This window comes from Emydura macquarii, unplaced genomic scaffold (assembly GCF_026122565.2).
Source record: "Emydura macquarii macquarii isolate MOO-44397 ecotype Brisbane River unplaced genomic scaffold, CSIRO-AGI_Emac_v2 contig_1876, whole genome shotgun sequence".
In the NCBI taxonomy this organism is placed as follows: domain Eukaryota; kingdom Metazoa; phylum Chordata; order Testudines; family Chelidae; genus Emydura; species Emydura macquarii.
Genome location: NW_027132013.1, coordinates 13,752,730 through 13,774,608, shown reverse-complemented (window position 1 = coordinate 13,774,608; position 21,879 = coordinate 13,752,730). Strand labels below are relative to the sequence as shown.

Genomic DNA, 21,879 nt, shown 5'->3' with positions numbered 1-21,879 from the left:
TCTCAGTATCAGGAACAAACTGTGGTGTTCACATCTGCAATCTAAACTGCAAGATGGAACTCTACAGAGTGTGGGAGTGAGGCTGATTTCACTAGAAAAGGCATTAGGCCTGGAGCACATTTCAGTGCAATATATCCTTCAACTCCCTGCTGCTGACATACAAGCTTTTTCTGCTAATGGTGGAGATGATAGAAGCTCTGTTGTATTAACACGTTGCCCTCTTTCCTGCCATGGGGATGCTGCATGCTTTTCCAAATGCTTCTCTGCATCACTTTCGAGTCCAGCAGCTTCTTGCGCTCCGTAAATCGGTAAGTTTTTAATCAATCTCCTTTTCTATTTACAAATAATAAATATGACAGTAGCATAATGTTTTTCATACAGCAGATTAGCCTGCTTCTCATTTGGATCCTATCGTACCAAAAGTTAACTCTCCCATAGTCACCAGCTCTTTGGGTAATCCATAAACTGAGTGGCCCTTTGTAAATACTGTCTTGCTAGGCAGAACCTGCCAATCTAAGGGTTTTTAAACTTTAAGAACTGATTATAGACAACCCTTCCCATACAAAAGGAAAACTGATCTTTACTTTTAAGATGAACCAGGCCTAACTTTAACTGAAAGAGAAAGAATCCTAGGAGACAGGAACTCACTTCTAAGAGGCACAAGTTTGGGACTCAGAAGATCTGGGTTCAGTTCTTGGCTCTGCTACAGAGTTCAGGGGTGATCTTAGGGAAGTTATCATCTTTGTGCCTCAGTTCCCCATCTTTAAAATGGGGATAATACTTTATCTGTCTTGCCTAGTTAGACTGTAAGCTCTTCAGGGCAGGAACTGTCTCTTAATATGCATATGTACAACATCTACCACACTGAGGCCCTGATTCTGTGTAAGGTCTTTAGGCATGTCTGTAGTAAAAATAATAATAAAGATAGACTGCTGACATCTAATGCAGGAATGGCTTCATTTAAGCAGTGCATAGCTTTCCAAGTTTATAGTTTCTTTTGAAGTCCTTTCTCATGTGGCATTTTAATGTTCTATTCTCCTGCTGGCAAAAGTGAATCAAAAACTGAATCACAACCTGATGTTGATGTATGGGACATCCTGCGGAAAGCTCCTCCTTCTGAATATGAGAAAATCGCTTTCCAGTATGGAATCACAGACCTACGGGGGATGCTGAAACGCCTGAAACGCATAAAGAAGGAGGAGAAGAAAAGTACAGGTTGGAGAACTGTATTTCTTCCTCAAATATTTATCTTATTGGTCATGGATGCTCCCAATATCAACATTAGTTCATACAGGTGAATGGGGGAGAGGGACATGATTTAACTAATTCTTCCAAGCTGTCTTATGGTCTTTTGTATGTGAGTTGCCTGTTCCCAAAGATCAGACCTTCACTAGGTCCTCTGAACTACTTCACTACTGACTCTTGGAGGTTACATATCTTCCTTGTTTTGTTAGATTTCCCCAGATATATAACACTCTGACTGTTCCGTGCCTTAGGCAGCAATAGTTCCTTTGAACAGGGATGGTCAATTTTATTTTCCTTGGAAAACGACTTCTCAACTATACCCCAGACACCATTGCTTATGAGATCTCAGGGGTCTTGTTTAGACCAGGATTTAAAAGTGGGATGTTAGCACATCAGTTAACTAACATTTAAAAAGTCTGGTGTAGACAACGCATGCTGCCTTTAACATGTTATCAGGCTTTAACTCAATCAGTTTAACACATGTTAAATTACACACTGCCTTGTCTATACTAGATTTAGAACATGCTAATTAGCACCTTCACTATCATCATTGTAGTCTAGACCAGGCCATAGAATCAAAGAAAAGAATAGAGGGTAAAGCATAAAGCATTTGGGAAAGAAAGGTAGAAGAGGTGAGGGCAGATATGAAAAGAACAGAGCAAGGATTGAGAAGACAATAAACCAATAAGAAAGGTGATAAACACCTCCTTTCCTTTCCTGACTTCCTTTCCTCCCAGTTAGGCTGCAAAGGAAGGAAACATGGCAAAGAAAAAAATATTAAAATCTCCGTTTTGTAACTGTTCATCTCAGCATTCCTCAAGAAACTGGATCCTGCTTACCAAGTGGACAAAGGCCAGAAGATCAAGTTAATGGTTGATCTTGCCAACCCAGATGCTGAAGTGAAATGGCTGAAGAATGGACAGGAGATCCAAGTGAGCGGCAGGTAAATTAGAAAAGAGACTGGGAAATCCAGCCTGGAGAGTATTATAGCCTGGAACAAATGTAAATACCAAGAGAAGGGGGAGAAGATAAAGAAAGAAGAGGGAAGATCAGAAGGGAAAAGGAGAGATGGAGGAAGACTTTGTGTGTGTGTCATGGTGGGTGCAGTGCCTGTTAACATGTGAAATGACATATTCAGTTTGCAGTTCTCATCGCTGTTTGTTTTTCCCCCCCATGTTCTCACTCTCTGCACATGGAATTGAACATTGCCATCTGCCAATTTAGCAAGTAAGTCCTCAGATTATATTTTGCTGTTTCTGTATGTATTTAAGATCCAGTAAGATTGTCCGTATGATATAGGACCTATTTAGATGTAGCGGGTCATCAGCTACAGCTGAAGCAACTTTGTACTGAAGGTCTGTTGGGTGCTCATCAGGCGTGCTGTGAGGTTATATGGTGAAAGAATGCTCATATTGCCTGGCATTAGCAGCCATTAACAAGGGCAGTATCCTTGTGTAACAGCCCTCACTCAGGGGTGGTTGGTAGGGTAACACTGCCTAATGGTCAGGGCTGAGGCCAGTGCTGTGCATTTGCAGGGGGAAGGTTGCTGGTAGTGGAGGGCCCAGGCTCAGACCCATGTCTCTTTGAGTGCTATCAAAGATCTGACAGCTGGGGATCACTAAGGCAGCCTTCCCTGGGCCACTTCCTATCACCTCCTTGCAATTGTCCAAAGGTCACTATCTGGGGCAAGGCAGCATGAGTGTTGTCTGCTCACCACAATACACCTCCTGGCAGCAGCATGTAGTGACGTCTTTCTTCCCTCTCAGGCAGCAACTGCCTCCTCCTGTGTCTGGCCCAACCTCCTGGGCCAGTTCAGTCCAAGGGCTTTCCCCAGCTGGGGTAGTCCAAACACAAATAAAGGGGATCAGTCAAGTGCAGAGTTCATAGGAGAGGGCAATGGTTCCCTCTCAGGCTGACTCTGCAGCAGGCCTTCCCTCCCCTCAGGGAAGGACCTTTAGGCAGTTGTTTAGGGAGAGATTCCATCTTCCCTCAGCTCATCTCTTCTAGAGCTGCCACTAGCAGGTCTACTCTCTTTGGTCTGCCACCACATGAGCTGCTCCTCTGCCTTTTAACTCTTCCAAGTGGTACATTTGCTACAGGTGTGGTGGGGCAGGGCTGACTGAGCCCAGAGTAGTTCCTTAATCCCTTGCTGCTCAGTGTGGGGTGTATATACCCCATCACACCTTGCTTAACTATCTCTTGGTGGTATAAACATTTCTCTGTGTCCCCCTATCTTTCACTCGTATTCTAGAAGCAAATAACTCTCAAACAGTCTTCTTCTCCCCTTTGCCAGGACAGGGTGAGTGGTCCAAAGTCCTTCCCACCCCCTCACCCAGGCCTTTCCTCCCTTCTGTCATGCACCAGAACAGGGTGGCTGGCTCTAAGGGACATACTTGGTGATAATTACACTTGGATTCTGTTTGCATTTCTTCAGATATATTTTTGAGGCTGTTGGGAATAAGAGAATCCTGACCATCAATCACTGCTCCCTAGCTGATGATGCAGCATATCAGTGTGTGGTTGATGAGGAAAAGAGCTTCACAGAACTATTTGTAAAAGGTGAGTAACTGCCAGCAAGAAAGACAGATCCACTCTAACACCATCTATTGTCACACCCTGCTTTGCTATTCTGAAACTAGTTAATCTCACAGAGAAGGAAATTCTTAAAAAAAGAAACACATTCTATTATTTACTGAACAACCAGGCATTTTTCTCACAGTTACATGTGCAGCAGCAAGTGAAAAGCTAACAGGACACCTGGAGTGTATCATAAAAGGGAGACAAAACAAACTTTATGACATATCAGGTATTAGGATACCTTCCTGCAGAGCATTGTGTTCAGTTTTGGTCACAGTTGGTTAACTGGTTAGGATCAGACGCATGCCATGAGCCCTTTCTATCTGGAACTGTTTCTGCATTAACATTTATTCAGGCTTTTAAGAATAAAATTACAGTCCCAACCCCTTCCCCGTCCCACTTGCAAAAATAATCAACAATGAAATAGTCAATGCTCACACTGCAAGTATTATCTTTAGACTTTAGTGTTAACACCCCCATAAAATTAGTGGAGGGCAGGGAGTTCGCACTGGTAACAAGTCATTGTTTCAGCTGTCTGCAGACTCTGAAGACAGCACTGCATTGGTTACACTTGTTCACATTTAGAAGGTTGTCTTTGCAACAAAGAGATCTAAAAATTTATTTAAAAAATAAAATTTAGATTGTGTATAAGCTAAATATGTCATATAAGCCACATGAATATGTCAAATGGGCCAGATGTTTAACACCGCTGAATTAGGGTTATGAATTATAAGTGAGAACTGATTAATCCCTCATTTTCACTCTCTCCCATAATGTAAGAACAGAGGGATCACTAGATAAAATTAATGATGTGAACCAGCACAGCAAATTGTATGGTGCCATGCAGTGTGCACTGATGGGTACTTTTGAATGGATGGAATTAGTTCACTGCTCCCTAGTCACTATAGAAGGAAAAATGCCTTACCTCAGATCGCTGCCCCTTTCCCCCACTAAGGTGTAGATGAAGTGATAGGGATCTTAGTCACTCTGTGTGTGCCATCCTCCAGACCCTTGTTTAAAGCAGGCCTGTTCATTTCCAGAACCTCCAATCCTGATCAGCCACCCACTGGAGGATCAGATGGTGATGGTTGGAGAGAGGGTGGAGTTCGAATGTGAAGTGTCTGAGGAAGGTGCTGCTGTGAAATGGTAAGGGGAATGTAAGAAAGAAAACACCACTTGGTGCACACTCCTCTGTGGGGCACTCTAGGGCTGACACCACTAGTGTGTTTACATTGTCAAGGTCTCTAACAGAAAGAAATTCTATTAAATTAGCTAATGAGGTGCTTAAGATGAGAGGCCCAACCCCAATATCATGAGGAGAGGGGCTGTGATAGACTCACCCCCACCTGTCCCTGAAGCAATGAGGAGAGGGACAGGGTAGAACCCCACACCCACACGCCCCTAGGGTGATAAAGAGAGGAACTTTATATACCCCATTCACTCACTTATAGAGTGAGGATGAGGAGAGGAGCCAGAACAAATGATTAAAAAAAAAAAAAGTATTAGGAATACTTTATGATGCATCCAGAACTTCTTGCTCTATAACTCTAGCATTCTATTGATCTATTTGTTTTAGGGTTTTCTGTAGTGCCTATTACTTTAGTTCCAAGTTTTGCACAGGTGAATTAGATCTGCATGGCAAGTTCCCTAGTGGGCTTAATGGAATCTTCTGCTCTTCTCCCATCCTGGGTTGCAGGAAGCTTTGGAAGCCAGAGACTTGTTAGATGGGTTCAGAAGCATTAATGCCAGTGGCTGGAGGTTTTCTCCCTGCACAGGGCACAAGCAAGCAGAATGCCTTTGAGGGCACTGTAATAAGCATTAAGAAGTGGCTTCTACATTTACTTTTGGGAGGTGTTAGTATATGTCCCTCAACACCAACCCCAGATGGCCTGCTAGTGCAGAAGGGGGCAAAGTCCCCATTTCATAGTCACATATCTATGCCCTCTTTGGATTGTCTGTGAAACTCCAATGTTTGTAGAGCACAAGACAAAGGATGTTGGCATCTTCTGCACAGATGTGCAACAAAGGAATACAGATTCTGGCCATTAGAAACCATTATTGATGATTGAGTCAGAGATTACCTCAAACTAGAGCCAGAATAGAGAAAGTGATGTAACACCATCTTCAGGAAATGCGTCAGGAAAAGCATAACAATTCTCAGTTTCAGGGATAGGAACACTCAAAGGAGCAGGGAATGGTCCCCAAGGCAAAGGAAAGTATCCTCAAGGAAGCAAACACTGTCAAAAGGGGAAGGGACTCTCAAAGGAGCAGACAGCATCACTCAGGACAAAAGATTTTCCTCTCCTCTCTGGCTCCTTCTTGCTGTCAATTTCCCTCCGCACAACTCCTCCCCATCAGTCTTCCTCTCTGATTTTGACTCCTGGCTCTCTCTTTCTCTCTTCACAATCTCCCCCATTCATCCTCCATGATTTCACCTTCCATGTTGGGGACCCACCCAATCCCTTAGCTGCACATTTCATTGCTCTCGTGTCTTCATTTGACCTGCAACCCTGGTTCAACTCTCCCACTCACCAGAAAGATCATTGACGTGGTCTTCACCAAGCACTGCTCTCTCTCTCTGATCTCTTTGTTGCTGAGTTCCCTCGCTCTGGCCATCAGCTGGTCTCTTTCATCCTCACCCAGCTGCCCCACAACTGACGCCCTGTGACTTGGCCTTTCCATGACTTCCAGTCATTCACAATGGATTATTTCTTGTCTGCTCAGCCCTCTCCTCCTTGCCCTTTCTTCCATCAGTTTGGTTATTGATTCTTTCCATTCATTGCTCTTCTCCACCCATGACTCTTTAGCCCCTCTCTCCCATTGCAAAAGATCCATCCTACCAAACCCAGCCAAGGCTCACTCTTGCACTGCAGAGCATCTTTGGTGGAAAACCTTTGACTAGGCTGACTTCCTCCATTAGAAATTCATTCTGTTCTTCAGTTCTATCATCTTATAGCTACACTCTACTTCTCCAATTTAATTAAATCTCATGCCTATAATCCCAGCTGCCTTTTCACCATCTTTGACTCCTCAGACTTCCTCCTCTTTCCTTTCTCCACTTCTCTCTCTGCATTGGATCTTGCCAATTTGGATCTTGCCAATTTCTTTCAAGATGTTTTGACATCCTCAACCATGCTGTTCTTGAAATTTTGTCCCCTCCCGCCCCATGCCCATCAGAGATGCTAGGTATATACTTACCATGACTAGCTACTCCTGCAGCCACTTGCATTGTTGCAGCTAGATTCTATTTTGAGCGTGCTAGCTTGATCAGAGCTAGCACAAGTATGTCTTCTCCAGCTGGGAATCACACTCCTAGCTCGAAGTGTACACATACCTACTATGGACAACACTGGCATCCTATCACCCAGCCCCATAACTTGAATGTCATCTTTGACTCAAACTCAGACCTCTCTTTAGGGCATCACAACTAGACTATGTCTAAGTTTTGATGATTCTTTCTGCATAAGATCTCTAAGATACGGCCTTCCCTATCCATCCACATAGCCAAGTTCTCATCATCTTGTGTCTGCAACATCCTTTTCTCTGAACTTAACAAATGCAATCTTGCCCTGCTCATAGCCATGCAGAGTGCTGTTGCAAAAATTATTCTACTAGTCTGTAACTTTGATGATGTCACCCCTTCTCTTTGAATCCCTCCACTGGGTTTTTCTTCTCTATGGCAATGGTTCTCAACCTGTAGTTTGCGGACCTCTGGGGGTCTGCAGACTGTGTCTAAGGGGTCCGCAAAAGGTTGTTGTTACCATAAAATAGTGGTTTTTGACCTGTGGTCCACAGATCCCTGGGAGTCTGCAAACTATATCTAAGATTTCCAAAGGGATCCACACCTCCATTTAAAATATTTTAGGGGTCCGCAAATGAAAAAAGATTGAGAACCGCTGCTCTATGGTATCAAACGTAATTTACTTGTCTTCACTTTCATGAGTTATACCCACTCTACCTCTCATCTCTCATTCAGTATTGAAAGGTTGATGCCCAACTCTGATTGGCCCATGAAGCCATACTTCATTACTACCTGTTAAATTTTCAAACAAGCACCTTCATGCTTCTCCCATGCTGTCCTTCACACTTGGGAGAAGCTCTCCAGGAATATCAGCACCAAATGTTATCTTCCTTCAAGTCTCTCCTTAAAAAACTTTCCTCTGCTATGAAGCCTACAAAAAACTTGACAACTGTGAGGCTGCTGATGTGCTGAGACTACTACTCATCATGCTGACCAACACTGTCTCCCTTTCCTTGTACTCTCTGTCTGTATGTCTGTATCCATCTGTTGTCTCTTGTCCTATACTTAGATTCTAAGCTCTTTGGGACAGGAACTGTCCTTTTGTTCTGTATTTGTAGAACACCTAGCACAATGGGGTCCTGGTCTATGACTGGGGCTCCTAAGTGCTAGAATAATACAAATAATAAATAATAATGCATCTGTTCTCTTGACTAATGCAGAGTCAGTCATTATGCAAATTTGGCTTCTGAGACTGGGATGAGGGGGGATTCCAGGAGAGAGCCCAGCATGTTCAGCATTTTGGTGTACTGGAAGCTGGAATGCTAATCATGCTTGTGGAAGACACTGGGGGCAATTCTGACATACCAGTTCTTACATGTTGTCCTCACTTAGTCTCTTTTCCAAATGGAATCCTCTCATGCTTGTTAACAGCTGCAGGCACAAGGCTGTCAGCTATTCCCACAATGCCCATGTCATTCCTGGAGAGTGCTATCTCCCATCCGCTCTCTCCAAGGAAGGAACTGAGAGTTGAAATAGACCCCGCCCCCGCCCCATCCCCCCCACAGCTGGGTATAGTGTATACCTTACATCTGTGGTTTTCAACCTTTTTTCATTTGCGGACCCCTAAATAATTTCGAATGAACATATGGACCCCTTTGGAAATCTTAGACATAGTCTGCAGACCCAGATTGAAAACCACTATTTTATGGTAACAGCAACCTGTTGTGGACCATTTAGACATAGTCTGCGAATCCCCAGGGTCTCACTTCACTAAAATCTCACTTCTTCTGTGATGCCTACAAGTTGTGAGTTCATAATAAATAAATAATAATTAACAACAACAGTAAAAATTAAACAATCAATTTCCTCTTCTGGATTTTCCACTGAGTTCTGTCTTCTCTATGTCAGTCTTTTAGACAGTAAGTTCATTGGGGCAAGGATTGTATTTATCATTGCATCTTGTACAACATTCAACACTTTGTCAGGGGTAAGCATATAACAAAAATAATAAGAATACATAATTGCTAATTAATCAATCCTCTTGTATTAGGAGTAAGAATGCCAGTGCAAATGAACTGTCAACAAGTAGTAATGTCAGCTCTGTTCCTTTTGGTATTGCGTGAAATGTTCAGTCTTTTCCCTCTTAGGTCACCATCAATCCAGCACTGCTGTTCTATGCCCCCAGCCCTTAATATCATGCAGCTGACTTTTATCCTGTCCCAGAAGGGAGAGGGTAGAGCTGAAAGCAGAGTGACTCAACACTCTTTGGTACTGCAGGGAAAAGGATGGAATTGAGCTGAAACGGGAAGAGACATTCAAGTACCGGTTCAAGAAGGATGGGAAAAAGCATTACCTGATCATTAATGAGTCAACCAAGGAGGACAGTGGGCACTATACTGTGAAGACCAACGGTGGGGAGTCAGTCGCTGAACTGATCATACAAGGTGAGTTACAGGCAATGCCAGAGAATCAGGGAGATTAAAGATGCAAGAGGGCTAAAGGTAACCTTCTCCATAACAGGATGAAAAGGTGAGTTAGTCCTTATGCCCGGAGAAAAAGAAGATTAAGTAAACCATAACAGGGTGAAAGATCATAGAGGCATCAAGGAGACAGAAGATTGTTAGATCTGTGTGCTGGATGTAATAGATACCCTGATTGCAACGAGTGTCTGGCTACCAGTCTTGTTAAAGTCTGAATACTGTGGATTTCTCTTCACATTTCACCTTTCAACAAACAGCATCCTCAGTCATGGCTTGTTCTCTTCTGTAAAAGCAACATCAACATTTTACTTTCACCTTTCAACCTTTCACCTGTTGATTTTGTGTTGCTTCCTCCCACAACTCACGACCTTAGAGAAGAAGCTGGAAGTGTACCAGAGTATTGCAGATCTGACAGTGAAGGCACGAGACCAGGCAGTCTTCAAGTGTGAAGTCTCCGATGAGAATGTGAAAGGAATCTGGTTGAAAAATGGGAAGGAGGTGATCCCAGATGAGAGGATAAAAATCTCTCATATTGGAAGGTGAGTCCTGCTTCAGAAAGTTTGGACAGCATTCGGTATGACACTAAGGTGCCCTCTGGAAAGTGATGGGGAAATTAATATAAGCCAAGATCCTGTTCTGGCTTCAGCTAATGAGAGGAAGTTGGAATCTTCCTCAGCAAAATGAAGATGTAGCCATTCCTACCTTCTGTGATATACCTAGGTGTGCGCACCACATGTACAGTACTGGAGTGTATGTACTTCTGTAGGTATGCATATGGTATGTTGGTTTGTATCTGTACAATAGAGCATCAGCACAGATTCTCAGCCTTTGCTCTGCCTGGGGATTTAAACTGCAGAGAGACCACACTGATGGTCATTTTAGAATAGACATAATCAGATAGATTGATAAATTAGATAAGGATAGACAGAGATCAGTACCAAGAAGTAAGTCCCTTTGTGTTAATTTACTATAGTTTTTAATATACATACATATACACACACACAATTTAAATGAGTAAAATGTTCTAAAGTGCCTAAATGACGTAGGGTCGTAAGTCCTACTGAAAGTTAATGGGACTTAGGCTCCCACCGGATTATTTTGATGTGCCATCTGCTGAGTTTACAAGGAGGGGAAAGGCATACCAGCCTGCACTTTCTTTGCCATAGTGTTGCTAGTGTTTACAATATGCTTGGGAGGAAGCTGGTTCTGTTTGACCTAGCATATTGATTTGATACTGGGAAGGTTATTAATGGCTTGTCGTGTACCGCAGCCTTCATGCCCTCACTCATTGTAGCAGTGTACTTCCCCTCCTGACTAGAGTTAAGAGAGTCACACATGCTTATGTGTATTTTCCAGAATCCATAAGCTAACCATTGATGATGTAACCCCAGAAGACGAGGCCGACTATTCTTTCATCCCTGAAGGATTTGCTTACAACCTTTCTGCCAAACTCCGATTTTTGGGTGAGTGTTGTGGAATTTGGTTTGTAATATGTAATGGGAATACCACAGGCTTTATAAAGAAGGAATTATCCATATCTGGGCACTACAGGGAGCTGTGGGACCAAATCATTTCATTGATTACACCCAGAAACTGTATGGAGATTCCCCTTCCTGATGCATGAACATGGGCACAACATGTACATTCTCTCAGTAATAATGCATCATAATCATCATTTGTATTGGCCCAAAGCATGCTAGGTAGAATGCATAGGAAGAAATGGCCTCTGTCCAAAAGAACTGACAGACTAAGGCCCAATCCTGCAAACACTTACATATATAAATAACTATTCATGTGAGTAATCCTACAGATGTCGATGGCCTGGATCATCCCATTTAGATCCTTGCACATGGATCCTGTATGGAAAGGAGCTGGGTAGTCTTCTCCACTGCACTGTCCTTCCTTTCACAAGACCTCCAGAAAGGCCTCTTTGTGTATCCAGAGTCTGCACTGGAAGAGGGAGTGGAGGCTGGGCAGCCCAGAGGGTTGAATGAGCAGCAGGGATGCTTTTTTTCCCCATCAGGTCTCACAGAGATGCCTCAGAAAAGGTAATACAGTCCAATGCTGTATTATGTTTTTCTGCAGAGCCCACCTGAGGTGTCCCATAAACAAGTCCAGCCAGGGAAGAACCTGGCAGTGTGGCTTCAATAGAGCCAGGGGTAAGGATGTGCTGAAGCCAGTGTGGAAACAGGGCCTCCATGCAGATGGCTCTGGCCTTCCACAGATCCCACTAGGATTTGTCAGGTTTGGAGGAAGCCCTGCAGCCTCTTCTGTGTAAGGGGGACCCACCTAAACACAGATGTGGGGAGGAAATCAATCCAAGGGGATCTTTGCAGATGTTTCCACCCCCAAAGTGCCTTCCCATGTGGATTACACTGGGAGGTAATGACATAGTGCAATTAGATGACTTACACGAGTAAAGTTACTCGTGCACAAGTGTTTGCTGGTTTGGGGCCTAAGGGACAAAATACAAAGAGGGGAAGGGATAGAAACAAACAAACAAAGTGATTAGGGAGAGGACAGGCACATGACATGTTAGTTCCTTTTAATATACATGTAAAATATTCTCAAACTGCCCATAGCCACTCTTAGTGTCTCTTGTTTCTCTTTCAGCCACTGCTTAGTTACAATCTCTAAGTATTTTAACCCTTGCATAACTATTTACTATTGCTATTATTTTGGGTTTTTTTATCCTACACATTTTTCAAACTTTTAAAAAAGTTGCTTATTTTGTATTTTTATTTTTTTACATTGTTATTTTATATGGGCCTTCCACTCTATGGCTTTGATCCTGCAAAAATGTATTCATGTGGTTATGTTTACTTATGTATGTAGTCCCATGGACGTCAATGGGTGTACACACATGAGTAAAGTTATGTGTGTGTTTGCAGGATTGGGGCCTTAAATCGCAGGCAGTAGGACTGCACATGGGAGTTAAGTTATTCGCATAAAAAAGTCTTTGCAAGACCAGGCCCGATTCTATTTTTTGTATTATTTTATTTGTTTTACCAAGCCAGTTTCCAAAATATTATATATTCACCTATTGATTTACACTCACTGGCAAGTTATTTATTATAGTGTTTGTTTTAAAATTATTTTTGGTCTGCTGAATGCACAAAATGTAGCAATTTTCAGATCCATTTTTTTCCTTTTCCAGAGATCAAGATCGATTTTGTGCCAAGACAAGGTAAAAATAATGCTCATTATTGGAACATGTGAATAGAATCTGAACAAGCCATCTTGCATGTTTTTCAATAGCAGAACCTCTTCAATGTTTAACGTAATAGCTGAGAAATGCCTCCCTTTTCCTACAGAACATTCAAACCACGTTGAAAAATATTTTCTTTTCTCTGCTTTTGCTACAGAACCCCCCAAAATCCATCTGGATTGCATGGGTCAAGCAGCCCCTGACACTATTGTTGTGGTGGCTGGGAACAAACTTAGACTGGATGTTCCCATATCAGGAGATCCAATACCCACTGTCATCTGGCAGAAAGTAAACAAGGTAATGTGGAGTCTGACAATGTGGCTGAGGCAAAGAGGTCATAACATAACAAGGAATTTAATCTCTTTTTCACATATGATTTAAATTTCCAATTCTTACCTTAAAAACTTTTCCACATAACTTAAAATGTAAAGTTTCTAAACAAAGAAATGTCTAAAATAGCAGCAAGGCAGCTCATGGTGATTTAGTTGATTTTGCTGAAGTCTTCTTGAACTATGTTTTTTTTCCTGAGATGTTTATTTTCAGCATGGGAAAACAAAAGGAAGGAAGTGGATGTGTGTGGTAGCCTTTCTGCCCCTCTTTCTCTACTGCACATCAGCATAGTATCAGCTTGCCTAGGAAGAGGGCTGCCACTACTAGCTCACTGTCTTCTCATCTCACAGGAAACAAGTAAGCCACGGTAATCAGCCCTCGCCACCACCTGTGCCCACAGGAAGGAAATGTTCTACAGCCTCTCTTTCTATCCCAAGTTCTTTTGTTCAGTTTGTGAACAAATGGTATTTCCAACTCCTATTAAATGTCCTAGAAGCAGTAGACTCATCTACACCAGAGGCCAGTTCCATCAGGCATGCTGCCAATTTAGATTTGTGAATTTAGAGGACACCTGCTATTTTACCTGGTTGTTGTAGAAATTGCAGGAGGCCAAAATAGAGTATAATATAAAGCAATACTGCAGCCAATGGTACTTACTCCTTTATGATATTTGCTGAACTCTTTAGACTTTTCAAGCTCTCTTCTTTAAGAGTGAAATGATATTTCTGACTGCCAGATAAATGTTCTTTTGTATTTTGATAGCAAAAGGCTATCTCCTCTGGCAGTCCCTCCCAGTAAGAATTTCATTTTGAGAACCCCCTTTAAACCGAGAGCCCCCTTGAATACAGTAAAGACTCTGCCTCCAGTCCACTCATATTCCCAGCACCCACTCCTAAACAAACTATAACATTTTCCTTTGCAACCCAGAGCTAGGAAGTTTCCTTCAGTGACAAGATGGAGAGGGAATTCAACATTCTGAAATATTATCTTCTAATCATCAGTTCATAAAAAAAGTCTACAAAACAGTTCCTGGAAGAACTGTGCCTCTAAAAACATATACAGACTTCATTATCATTTAAAATTAAAAGTATTAGTATTATTCCACAGAGGGAGGTAAGACACAAAGCAGGCTTTCCCCTTCCCCAGAACAGGGCAGAGAAGAGGCCCCACTTCTTCCCCTTACCCCTCAAGACATGTGAGTTTGTGTAAGAAAATCTTCTAGGAGGGATCTCCCAGAAATTCTGCAAGAGCAGAGTAAAGCAGCTGCAGCAGGGAACTTTGGATGATATCTAAGACATGAGTAGATATGTAGGAGGAGAAGACTGTGAAGGACCATGGAGGTAAGGACAAGAAACTTGGGAAAGGAAGCATGGGAACTAGTGGAGGAATTTAAAAAGGGCGGTAGCATAACTTCAGATTATCTAGTGTTACAGGTGTGGATTTATTTCTTTCCATAAAAGATGTTCATAAACCCAATACCCGACTGATACATAAAGAATATTCTATATTTTGCAGATACATAAGCCCACTAACATACTACTATCATAGGACAGTGACTGAAGCACATGTAGCTGTAGCATCTGCTACAGGGATCTCGTAAATCTTTGTTTCTGAGGCTGTGAAACTGGTCTTGCTGATGCTTCCTTTAGTTCCATCTCACTCTGGGAACTTGTTTACAATTCAATTTTTTTGTATCAGTTGATTTCCTTCTCATTTTTGTTCATTCATTCTATTCTTCATTTTTGTCATAAGCCAAGTTGCCAACATACCCTGCATAGCTCCTTCTCCTGTGTCACAGACACAGCTTGACCAACTCTGCTCAATGATCTTTCTGATTCTTCATAGAATCATAGAAGTGTAGGACTGGAAGGGACCTGAATAGATCATCTAGTTCAGTCTCTTGCGCTCAAGGGAGGACTATGTAATAACTAGACAATTCCTGACAGGTGTTTATCTAACCTGCTCTTAAAAACCTCCAATGATGAAGGTTCCACAACATCCCTAGGCAATTTGTTCCAGTGCTTAACTACCCTGACAGCTGGGAAGTTTTTCCTAATATCCAACCTAAACCTCCCTTGTTGCAATTTAAGACCATTGTTTCTTGTCTTATCCTCCGAAGTTAATGAGAACAATTTTTTCCACTCTTCTCCTTGTAACAACCTTTTATGTACTTAAAACTGTTATCATATTCCTCCTCAGTCTTCTCCAGACTAAACAAACCCAGTTTTTAAAATCTTCTCTCAAAAGTCATGTTTTCTAGACCTTTAATCACTTTTGTTGGTCTCCTCTGGATTTTCTCCAATTTATCCACATCTTTCCTGAAATGTGGCGCCCAGAACTAGACATAAGCTCTGCACAGCTGGAGAACTATCTGTGCAGAGTAGAGTGGAAGATTTACTTCTTGTGTCTTGCTTACAACACTTATGCTAATACATCCCAGAATGGTATTTGCTTTTTTTGCAACACTGTTGATTCATATTTAGCTTGTGCTCCACTATAAGTGGCAGTACTACTTTCTAGGCAGTCGTTTCCCATTTTGAATTTGTGCAATAGATTGTTTCTTCCTAAGTGGACTACTTTGTATTTGTCCTTATTGAATTGCATCCTATTTACTTCAGACCATTTCTCCAGTTTGTCCAGATAATTTTGAATTTTAACCCTATCCTCCAAAGCGCTTGCAACCCCTTCCAGCTTGGTGCTGTCCACAAACTTTATAAGTGTACTCTCTGTGCCATTATCTAAATCATTTATGAAGATATTGAACAGAACTGGATCCAGGACCAATCCTTGCGGACCCCACTCAATATGCCCTTCCAGCTTGATTGTGATCGACTGATGATTACTCTCTGGGAACAGTTTTCAACCAGTGATGCACCCACTTTATAGTAACTCAATCTAAGCTATATTTCTCTAGTTTGTTTATGAGAAGGTCATGCAAGAACGTATCAAAAGCCTTACTGAAGACAAGATATACAATATCTATTGTTTTCCCTGTATCCACAAGGCTTGTGACCTAACAAAGAAAGCTATTAGGTTGGTTTGACATGATTTGTTCTTGACACTGTTAACTGTTACTTATCATCTTATTATCTTCTAAGTGTTTGCAAATTGATTGCTTGATTATTTGCTTCATTATCTTTCATGTGTTTCTTTGCTCATGTAGAACAGCTGCAATATGCTAAGCAATGATGATTCCATGGATTCCCCAGACATCAGCAGCGATTTAAGTAATGATAGTATGGTAAATTCCTTATTATTTATACAAACCCATAATTATATCTGGTATTTTACAGATAAATGGTCCTGCCTAGAGGAGCTGAAAATTTAGAGTACATAGGAACATAGACATTAACATAATGGATCAGACAACTGTCCATCTAAGGCAATGTCCTGCCTCACAGAGGGCATTATCAGAGGGAGGCACAAGAAACCCCTGAGTGGACAATTATGGAATAATTCTTCCTAACTGCAATTTAGTGATGGGCTTTTGCCCTGAAGCATGACTGTTTAAAAATTCTGTTTAACTGTGAATACCTAACCCTTTTTTTGAGCCCCACTAAAGATATCTAAGGGGAAGAGATTAGTAGGATGCAAGGAGAGATGACAACAGTTTATAAAGTGATGGGAATGGGAAGGACACACTACACAGTCATGAGATTACCTGTTTTTACATTAAGTCCCTTTTATCATGCATTGATTTTTGTTACACTGGTGTATGTGTGATACTCAGTCTGAAGAATTATTTTGCTATTTGTAGAACAGTAGAACTCAGAAGCCTCAGTCAAGATTGGAGCTCCATTGTTCTAGATGCTGTACATACACGTAGGTGTTGGACAGTCCCTGTTCAAAGATGCATAGAGTCTAAAAATAAAAGGGTGTTACCAATGGAAAAGGAAAGGGATACAACATAGCGATGATGGTTATGTTTAGATGCGTTAATGCTGATTTTTTTTCCTTTTCCCTAAGCCAAAAAAAATGCACAATGGGAGAACAGGGGAATGGTCAACGTATTTTTAATTAATTAAGTGGAGGGATGTGGGCATCCAAGAGGTCTGAGGAGGAGGAAATTGCAGTAGCAAAAATGGAAGATAAGGGTTTTGACAAGAGTTTTAGTAATGTGGATAAAAACAAAATGTTAGATCTCAGAAATGTCCAGGAAGAAGCAGCAACAAGATTTGGATGCAGACAAAATGTGTGGGCCAAGGGAGAGAGAGGAGCAAAGGATAACCCCCAAGTCACAAGTTTGAGACTTTAAAATGCAATTGTGTCTTTTTAACTACCAATGATGCTTACAGAGCTTTAAAAACCAATTTCTTCCCAAGGGAGAATGTTTTGAGCTGTAAACAGCTACCCACTAATGTCCTGTTGTTCCTACAAAGTAGAACCTTAAAATAGAATAGAACTTCACTGATAGCTTTTCAGTAATACTGATAATGGTCAGTGTCAGAAAGACTTACAAGTTGCAGTAGGCTTAGCATGTTTATACAACTCACTGTTCCCTTCATTCAGACACAGCATCAAGCTCTCCTATTTCCACCCTAGCTACAAATGACTTCACTTTTCTGTTTTCAACGCCCACAGCTTCTCTCTGAATCTGAAGGTAGAGTTCGTGTAGAGATGCATGAAGACCACTGCATCTTCATCATTGAAGGAGCAGAGAAGCCAGATGAGGGGATTTATAGAGTTACAGTAAAGAATCCAGCAGGAGAAGATAAGGCTGATATCACAGTAAAGGTTATTGGTAAGTTAAGGGCAGGAATAACCAGGCTTTGAACAATTCTTGAGTTCAGTGAGACCTACCCTCCCTTCCTGTAAACCTGAGAACCACTCTGATTGTGGGTTCAAAGGGGTTAAAAAAGGCCCTCGGGGAGGAATACACTTCATAAAACTTGACAGAGATATTTTTCAAAGTAGCTTCCCTTGTATTCCCCCTGTGGGAAGAGGAGAAAGAATCATTCTCAATCATAGAAATTAGGTTACATAGAATATCCTTCCCTTTCATTTCTGAATGTCAGTGATCCAGTCTCTTGTCTCAGTGGGGTTGGTATAGTCTATAGAATGAAATCACTTTTTGCCATTTTGTTGTGAAAGTTTTATAACAACAACAACTTTATAATATGTATGTTAAATAGTTAATGGAATGAAAGAATAGGTAATGTACATAGGGTATAAGATATTAAAAAGGACTGCAATTATTTAGCCTACAAAGAAGAAGAGCTAGAAGGGAGTTTGACTAAGGTACTCTAGATTATGAAGAGTGTCATGAAAATCAGTCAGTTACTTCTTTATATCCTGGCTTGCATTATGAGAACAAGGGCAAACTCTGAACAAATTTAGAAGTGATAAAAGGAAATATTTTTTGCATACCATATTGTAAACCTTTTGAGTTCACTGCTGTATGAGGTCTTCAGGACAAATACCAAGACAGGATTTATAAAAAGGACAGATTCTTTATATTATTAATGTCTGTACTTAAATAAGCTAAGATAACATACGTGCAGTCATTGTATTACATTGGGGTTTATTCCAGGCAAAGGGGGAAATTTTGGTGGGATTTCGTTCGTTGTTACACTGTTGAGAGCACATAAGTGGGTGGTGTTTTTTTACCTCTGTTTTTGCAGTAGATTGGTGCAAGTGAAATGTTGGTTTAAAGTCTGTCTTCTAAAATATATGATGCAGTTCTGCCTACTGACTTAGAGGCAGGAGGTAAGGTGATGAGTGACTCATGTGCTGGGCTTCAGACAATCCACAAGCCAGGAACTGGTCTGGTGACTCCCAGGGCAGGTATATAAGCCCCACAGGAGGAACAGCAGCTCAATCTGCTCAGTGTCGCTCCAGGGCTTGATCCAGACTTGATCTCACTCCAACCTCACTCCAACTCTGCTCTGGACTCATGATTCCAGCTCTGACCCTTTGCTCCGACGACTAGTCCCAACTGCCATGGCTGTAACCACTAGGCATGACCATCCCCATCACAGTTTCTGACAGTTCGAGCAGACTGATCCCTTGAGATGGCAGAACTAGTTTGAGGTCTCCAGAACCAAGCGGCCCAGCTACAATGGGAAAATACTTTCCTATGCTCATAGGTGTTAGTGGTCCCGGGCCGTCTCGCACCACCATCTATGACAGCCCAAGATTTAGGCCAAAAGATCTCCCTCCCAGAAAGTTATAATGGGAATTGTCAGATGTTTCGGGGGTTTCTCAATCAATGTTGCTCATTGATCCTGTTGCGCCCAGTGATATCCCTGAATGACCAACCAAGATAGGAGTCATCATCATCTTATTGACAGGTGAACCATTGGATTGAGCATTACCATTCCTGGAGCTGGGAGACCCAGTTCTCAATGACTTTGATGAATTTGTTCGTATCTTTTCATTTGTGTTTGATGACCTACTCTGCACCCATTCTGCTGAAGTCCCCCTGCAGTCACTCACACAAGGGCCCCATCCTATTGCAGCCTGCACCACTCACTTCCGTCACCTGGTCGCAGACATGGCCTGGAATGAAGCAGCGCATATTTACCATTTCTGTTTAGCCCTGAACGATGAGATCAAAGGTGAACCAGTCCACGTGGGTCACCCAACAGCATTGCTCTCCTATATTGAGTTGTGTATCCAAATTGACAACCAACTGTTTGAGCAATGCCAGGAAAGAAGGAAGGTACATGCTCGGTCCCTGTGTAATCCTGACCTATTCCCACCACCTGCCCCCAGGCAGACACTGGACCTGAACCCATGCAGGTAGACACGACATAACAGTGCCTCTCAGATCAAGAGAAGGAATACTGTTGTCTGAATAATCTCTGTCTGTGCTGTGCGGGAACAAAGCCACTTTGCTATCAGGTATCTCCTCAAGTCCTGTCCTATGGCTGGTCTGGGAAAACAGGAAGGTTCAGCCCCATTAGAAGGAATGCGATCAGATGGAACAACAGAATTGAGTCCCCCAAACAAATGCCCTCTGCTACCTATGTGTATTCCAACTGCCATGGACAATGGCCAATCCCATCTTCAGATGAAGTTCCGACTTTCGTCCCTGTCTACACCTGAAGTGAGCTGTACGCAGCTTGTGCTGATGGACTCTGGAGCCTCTGGCAATTTCATGGACACTGGCTTTGCTAAAACAAACCACCTGCCAGTGCAAAGGAAGCTTGACCCTAATTTAGTGGAAGCAGCTGATGGCTACTTGCTGTCCTTGGACCCAGTCGTCTCTGAGACTGAACCTCTCCAAGTTGTAATTCAAGATCACCGGGAAACCTGGCAATTTAAACTTATTGACTCATCCTACTTCCCAATCATGCCTGGGATCCTCTAGCTCTCCCTCCGCAATTCGAGCATTTCTTGGAGAACACAAGAAGCTTGGTTCAAATCTGACTATTGTTTACACCACTGCCTAGTCTGCACTGGTGCTGAAGACCCTAGTTGTAATCTGGGCAAAGCCACCATTTTCTGCACACAACAGGCTTCAAATGAGGATAACTCACCAATCCCTGAGAAATACAAGGACTTTGCAGATATAGTTGATAAAAAAGGTGGATGCTCTGCCTCTGCATAGGTCCTATGATTGCCCCACAGATCTTCAGCCAGGCACCAAAATCCCCTTTGTGCGAATTTACCACATCTGAACCTGAACTCAGGTTCCTATGGGAGGATCTTGATGAAAATCTGGCAAAGAATTTTATCTCTTCATCTACATCCCCTGCCAGGATCCAATCCTGTTTGTCAAAAAAAGAATGCCACCCTGTGCCTCTGCATACACTATCAAACACTGAACAGTATCACCATCAAAAAATAAATATCCCTTGTCATTGATAAACAAAGAAGTGGAAAGGATCAGCCCAGCTAAAATTTTCACTAACTTTGACCTATGCAGTGACTACCACCTGCTCTGCATCTGAAAGGACGATGAATGGAAAACAGCCTTTCATACTTGATTTGATATGGATATTTTGAGTACCTCGTCATCCCTTTTGGTCTTTGTAATGACCCCCGCCATATTCCAGCACTTGGTTAATGATATGTTCAGGTATGCCTTCAGGGATCTTCAGGGAAAAAATGTTTCTGCAATTTGGGTGTTTCTGCAACACCCAAGAGCATCTGTGATATCCACTGCTTTCTAGGATTCCAGCTTCTACAGATAATTCATCCAAGTGTTCTCACAAGTGGTGTTCCCAATTACCCGACTTTTACAGAAGAACTCTGCCAGAAGCCCAACTGGCTTTTGATTGGTTGAATAAAGTGTTTACTTTTGTCCCTATTCTAATACAGCTGGATGTATCTAAACCCTTTTTGTCATCGATACAGATGCTTCCAATTACTCAATGTGAGCAATATTATTTCAGTTACATGGGCCCTCGAATGACCGCCACCCTTGTGCCTTCTATTCTAGGAAACTGACAGTCGAGGAACAAAATGCTCAAATCTACAATAAGGAGTTACTGGCCATCAAGCCTGCATTTCAGGAGTGGCACCAACATCTAGAAGATGCAAGCCTTCCAGTCCAGATCATAAAAACCTAGAATATATCTGAACGGCCACAGTTTGCAACCAATATTAGATACGTTGGTCCCTCTTCCTTTCTAGATTTAACTTCACCCTGACATACCGGTCTGGAACTTGAAATGGCAAACTCAATGCATTATCCTGTAAGGGGAAATACCTAGATAAGGGAATACCTAGATAACCCTCTTGAACCTGCCAATATATTGAAGCTCTGCCATTTTGTAAATGTGCCCCAGAACTGATTTTTTGGCCCTTGTAAAGTCCTCACTGGCCAGTGATCTGCTTTCAGTGAAATGAAT

The 21,879-nt window shown here is 42.1% G+C and overlaps 1 protein-coding gene across 1 annotated transcript in view; it reads left to right on the top strand.

Annotated features, from left to right (window-relative positions):
- Window positions 1–21,879, top strand: part of MYBPC3 (myosin binding protein C3) — a 101,464-nt gene that overhangs the window by 30,387 nt on the left and 49,198 nt on the right. The window contains exons 10-22 of the mRNA XM_067557709.1: window positions 285–308; window positions 1,052–1,215; window positions 2,056–2,188; window positions 2,470–2,472; window positions 3,680–3,804; window positions 4,863–4,968; window positions 9,341–9,507; window positions 9,917–10,082; window positions 10,900–11,006; window positions 12,701–12,730; window positions 12,909–13,048; window positions 16,245–16,322; window positions 17,663–17,822. Of these exons, the coding sequence (XP_067413810.1) occupies window positions 285–308; window positions 1,052–1,215; window positions 2,056–2,188; window positions 2,470–2,472; window positions 3,680–3,804; window positions 4,863–4,968; window positions 9,341–9,507; window positions 9,917–10,082; window positions 10,900–11,006; window positions 12,701–12,730; window positions 12,909–13,048; window positions 16,245–16,322; window positions 17,663–17,822 (1,403 nt within the window). The remainder of the gene's footprint in view (window positions 1–284; window positions 309–1,051; window positions 1,216–2,055; window positions 2,189–2,469; window positions 2,473–3,679; window positions 3,805–4,862; window positions 4,969–9,340; window positions 9,508–9,916; window positions 10,083–10,899; window positions 11,007–12,700; window positions 12,731–12,908; window positions 13,049–16,244; window positions 16,323–17,662; window positions 17,823–21,879) is intronic.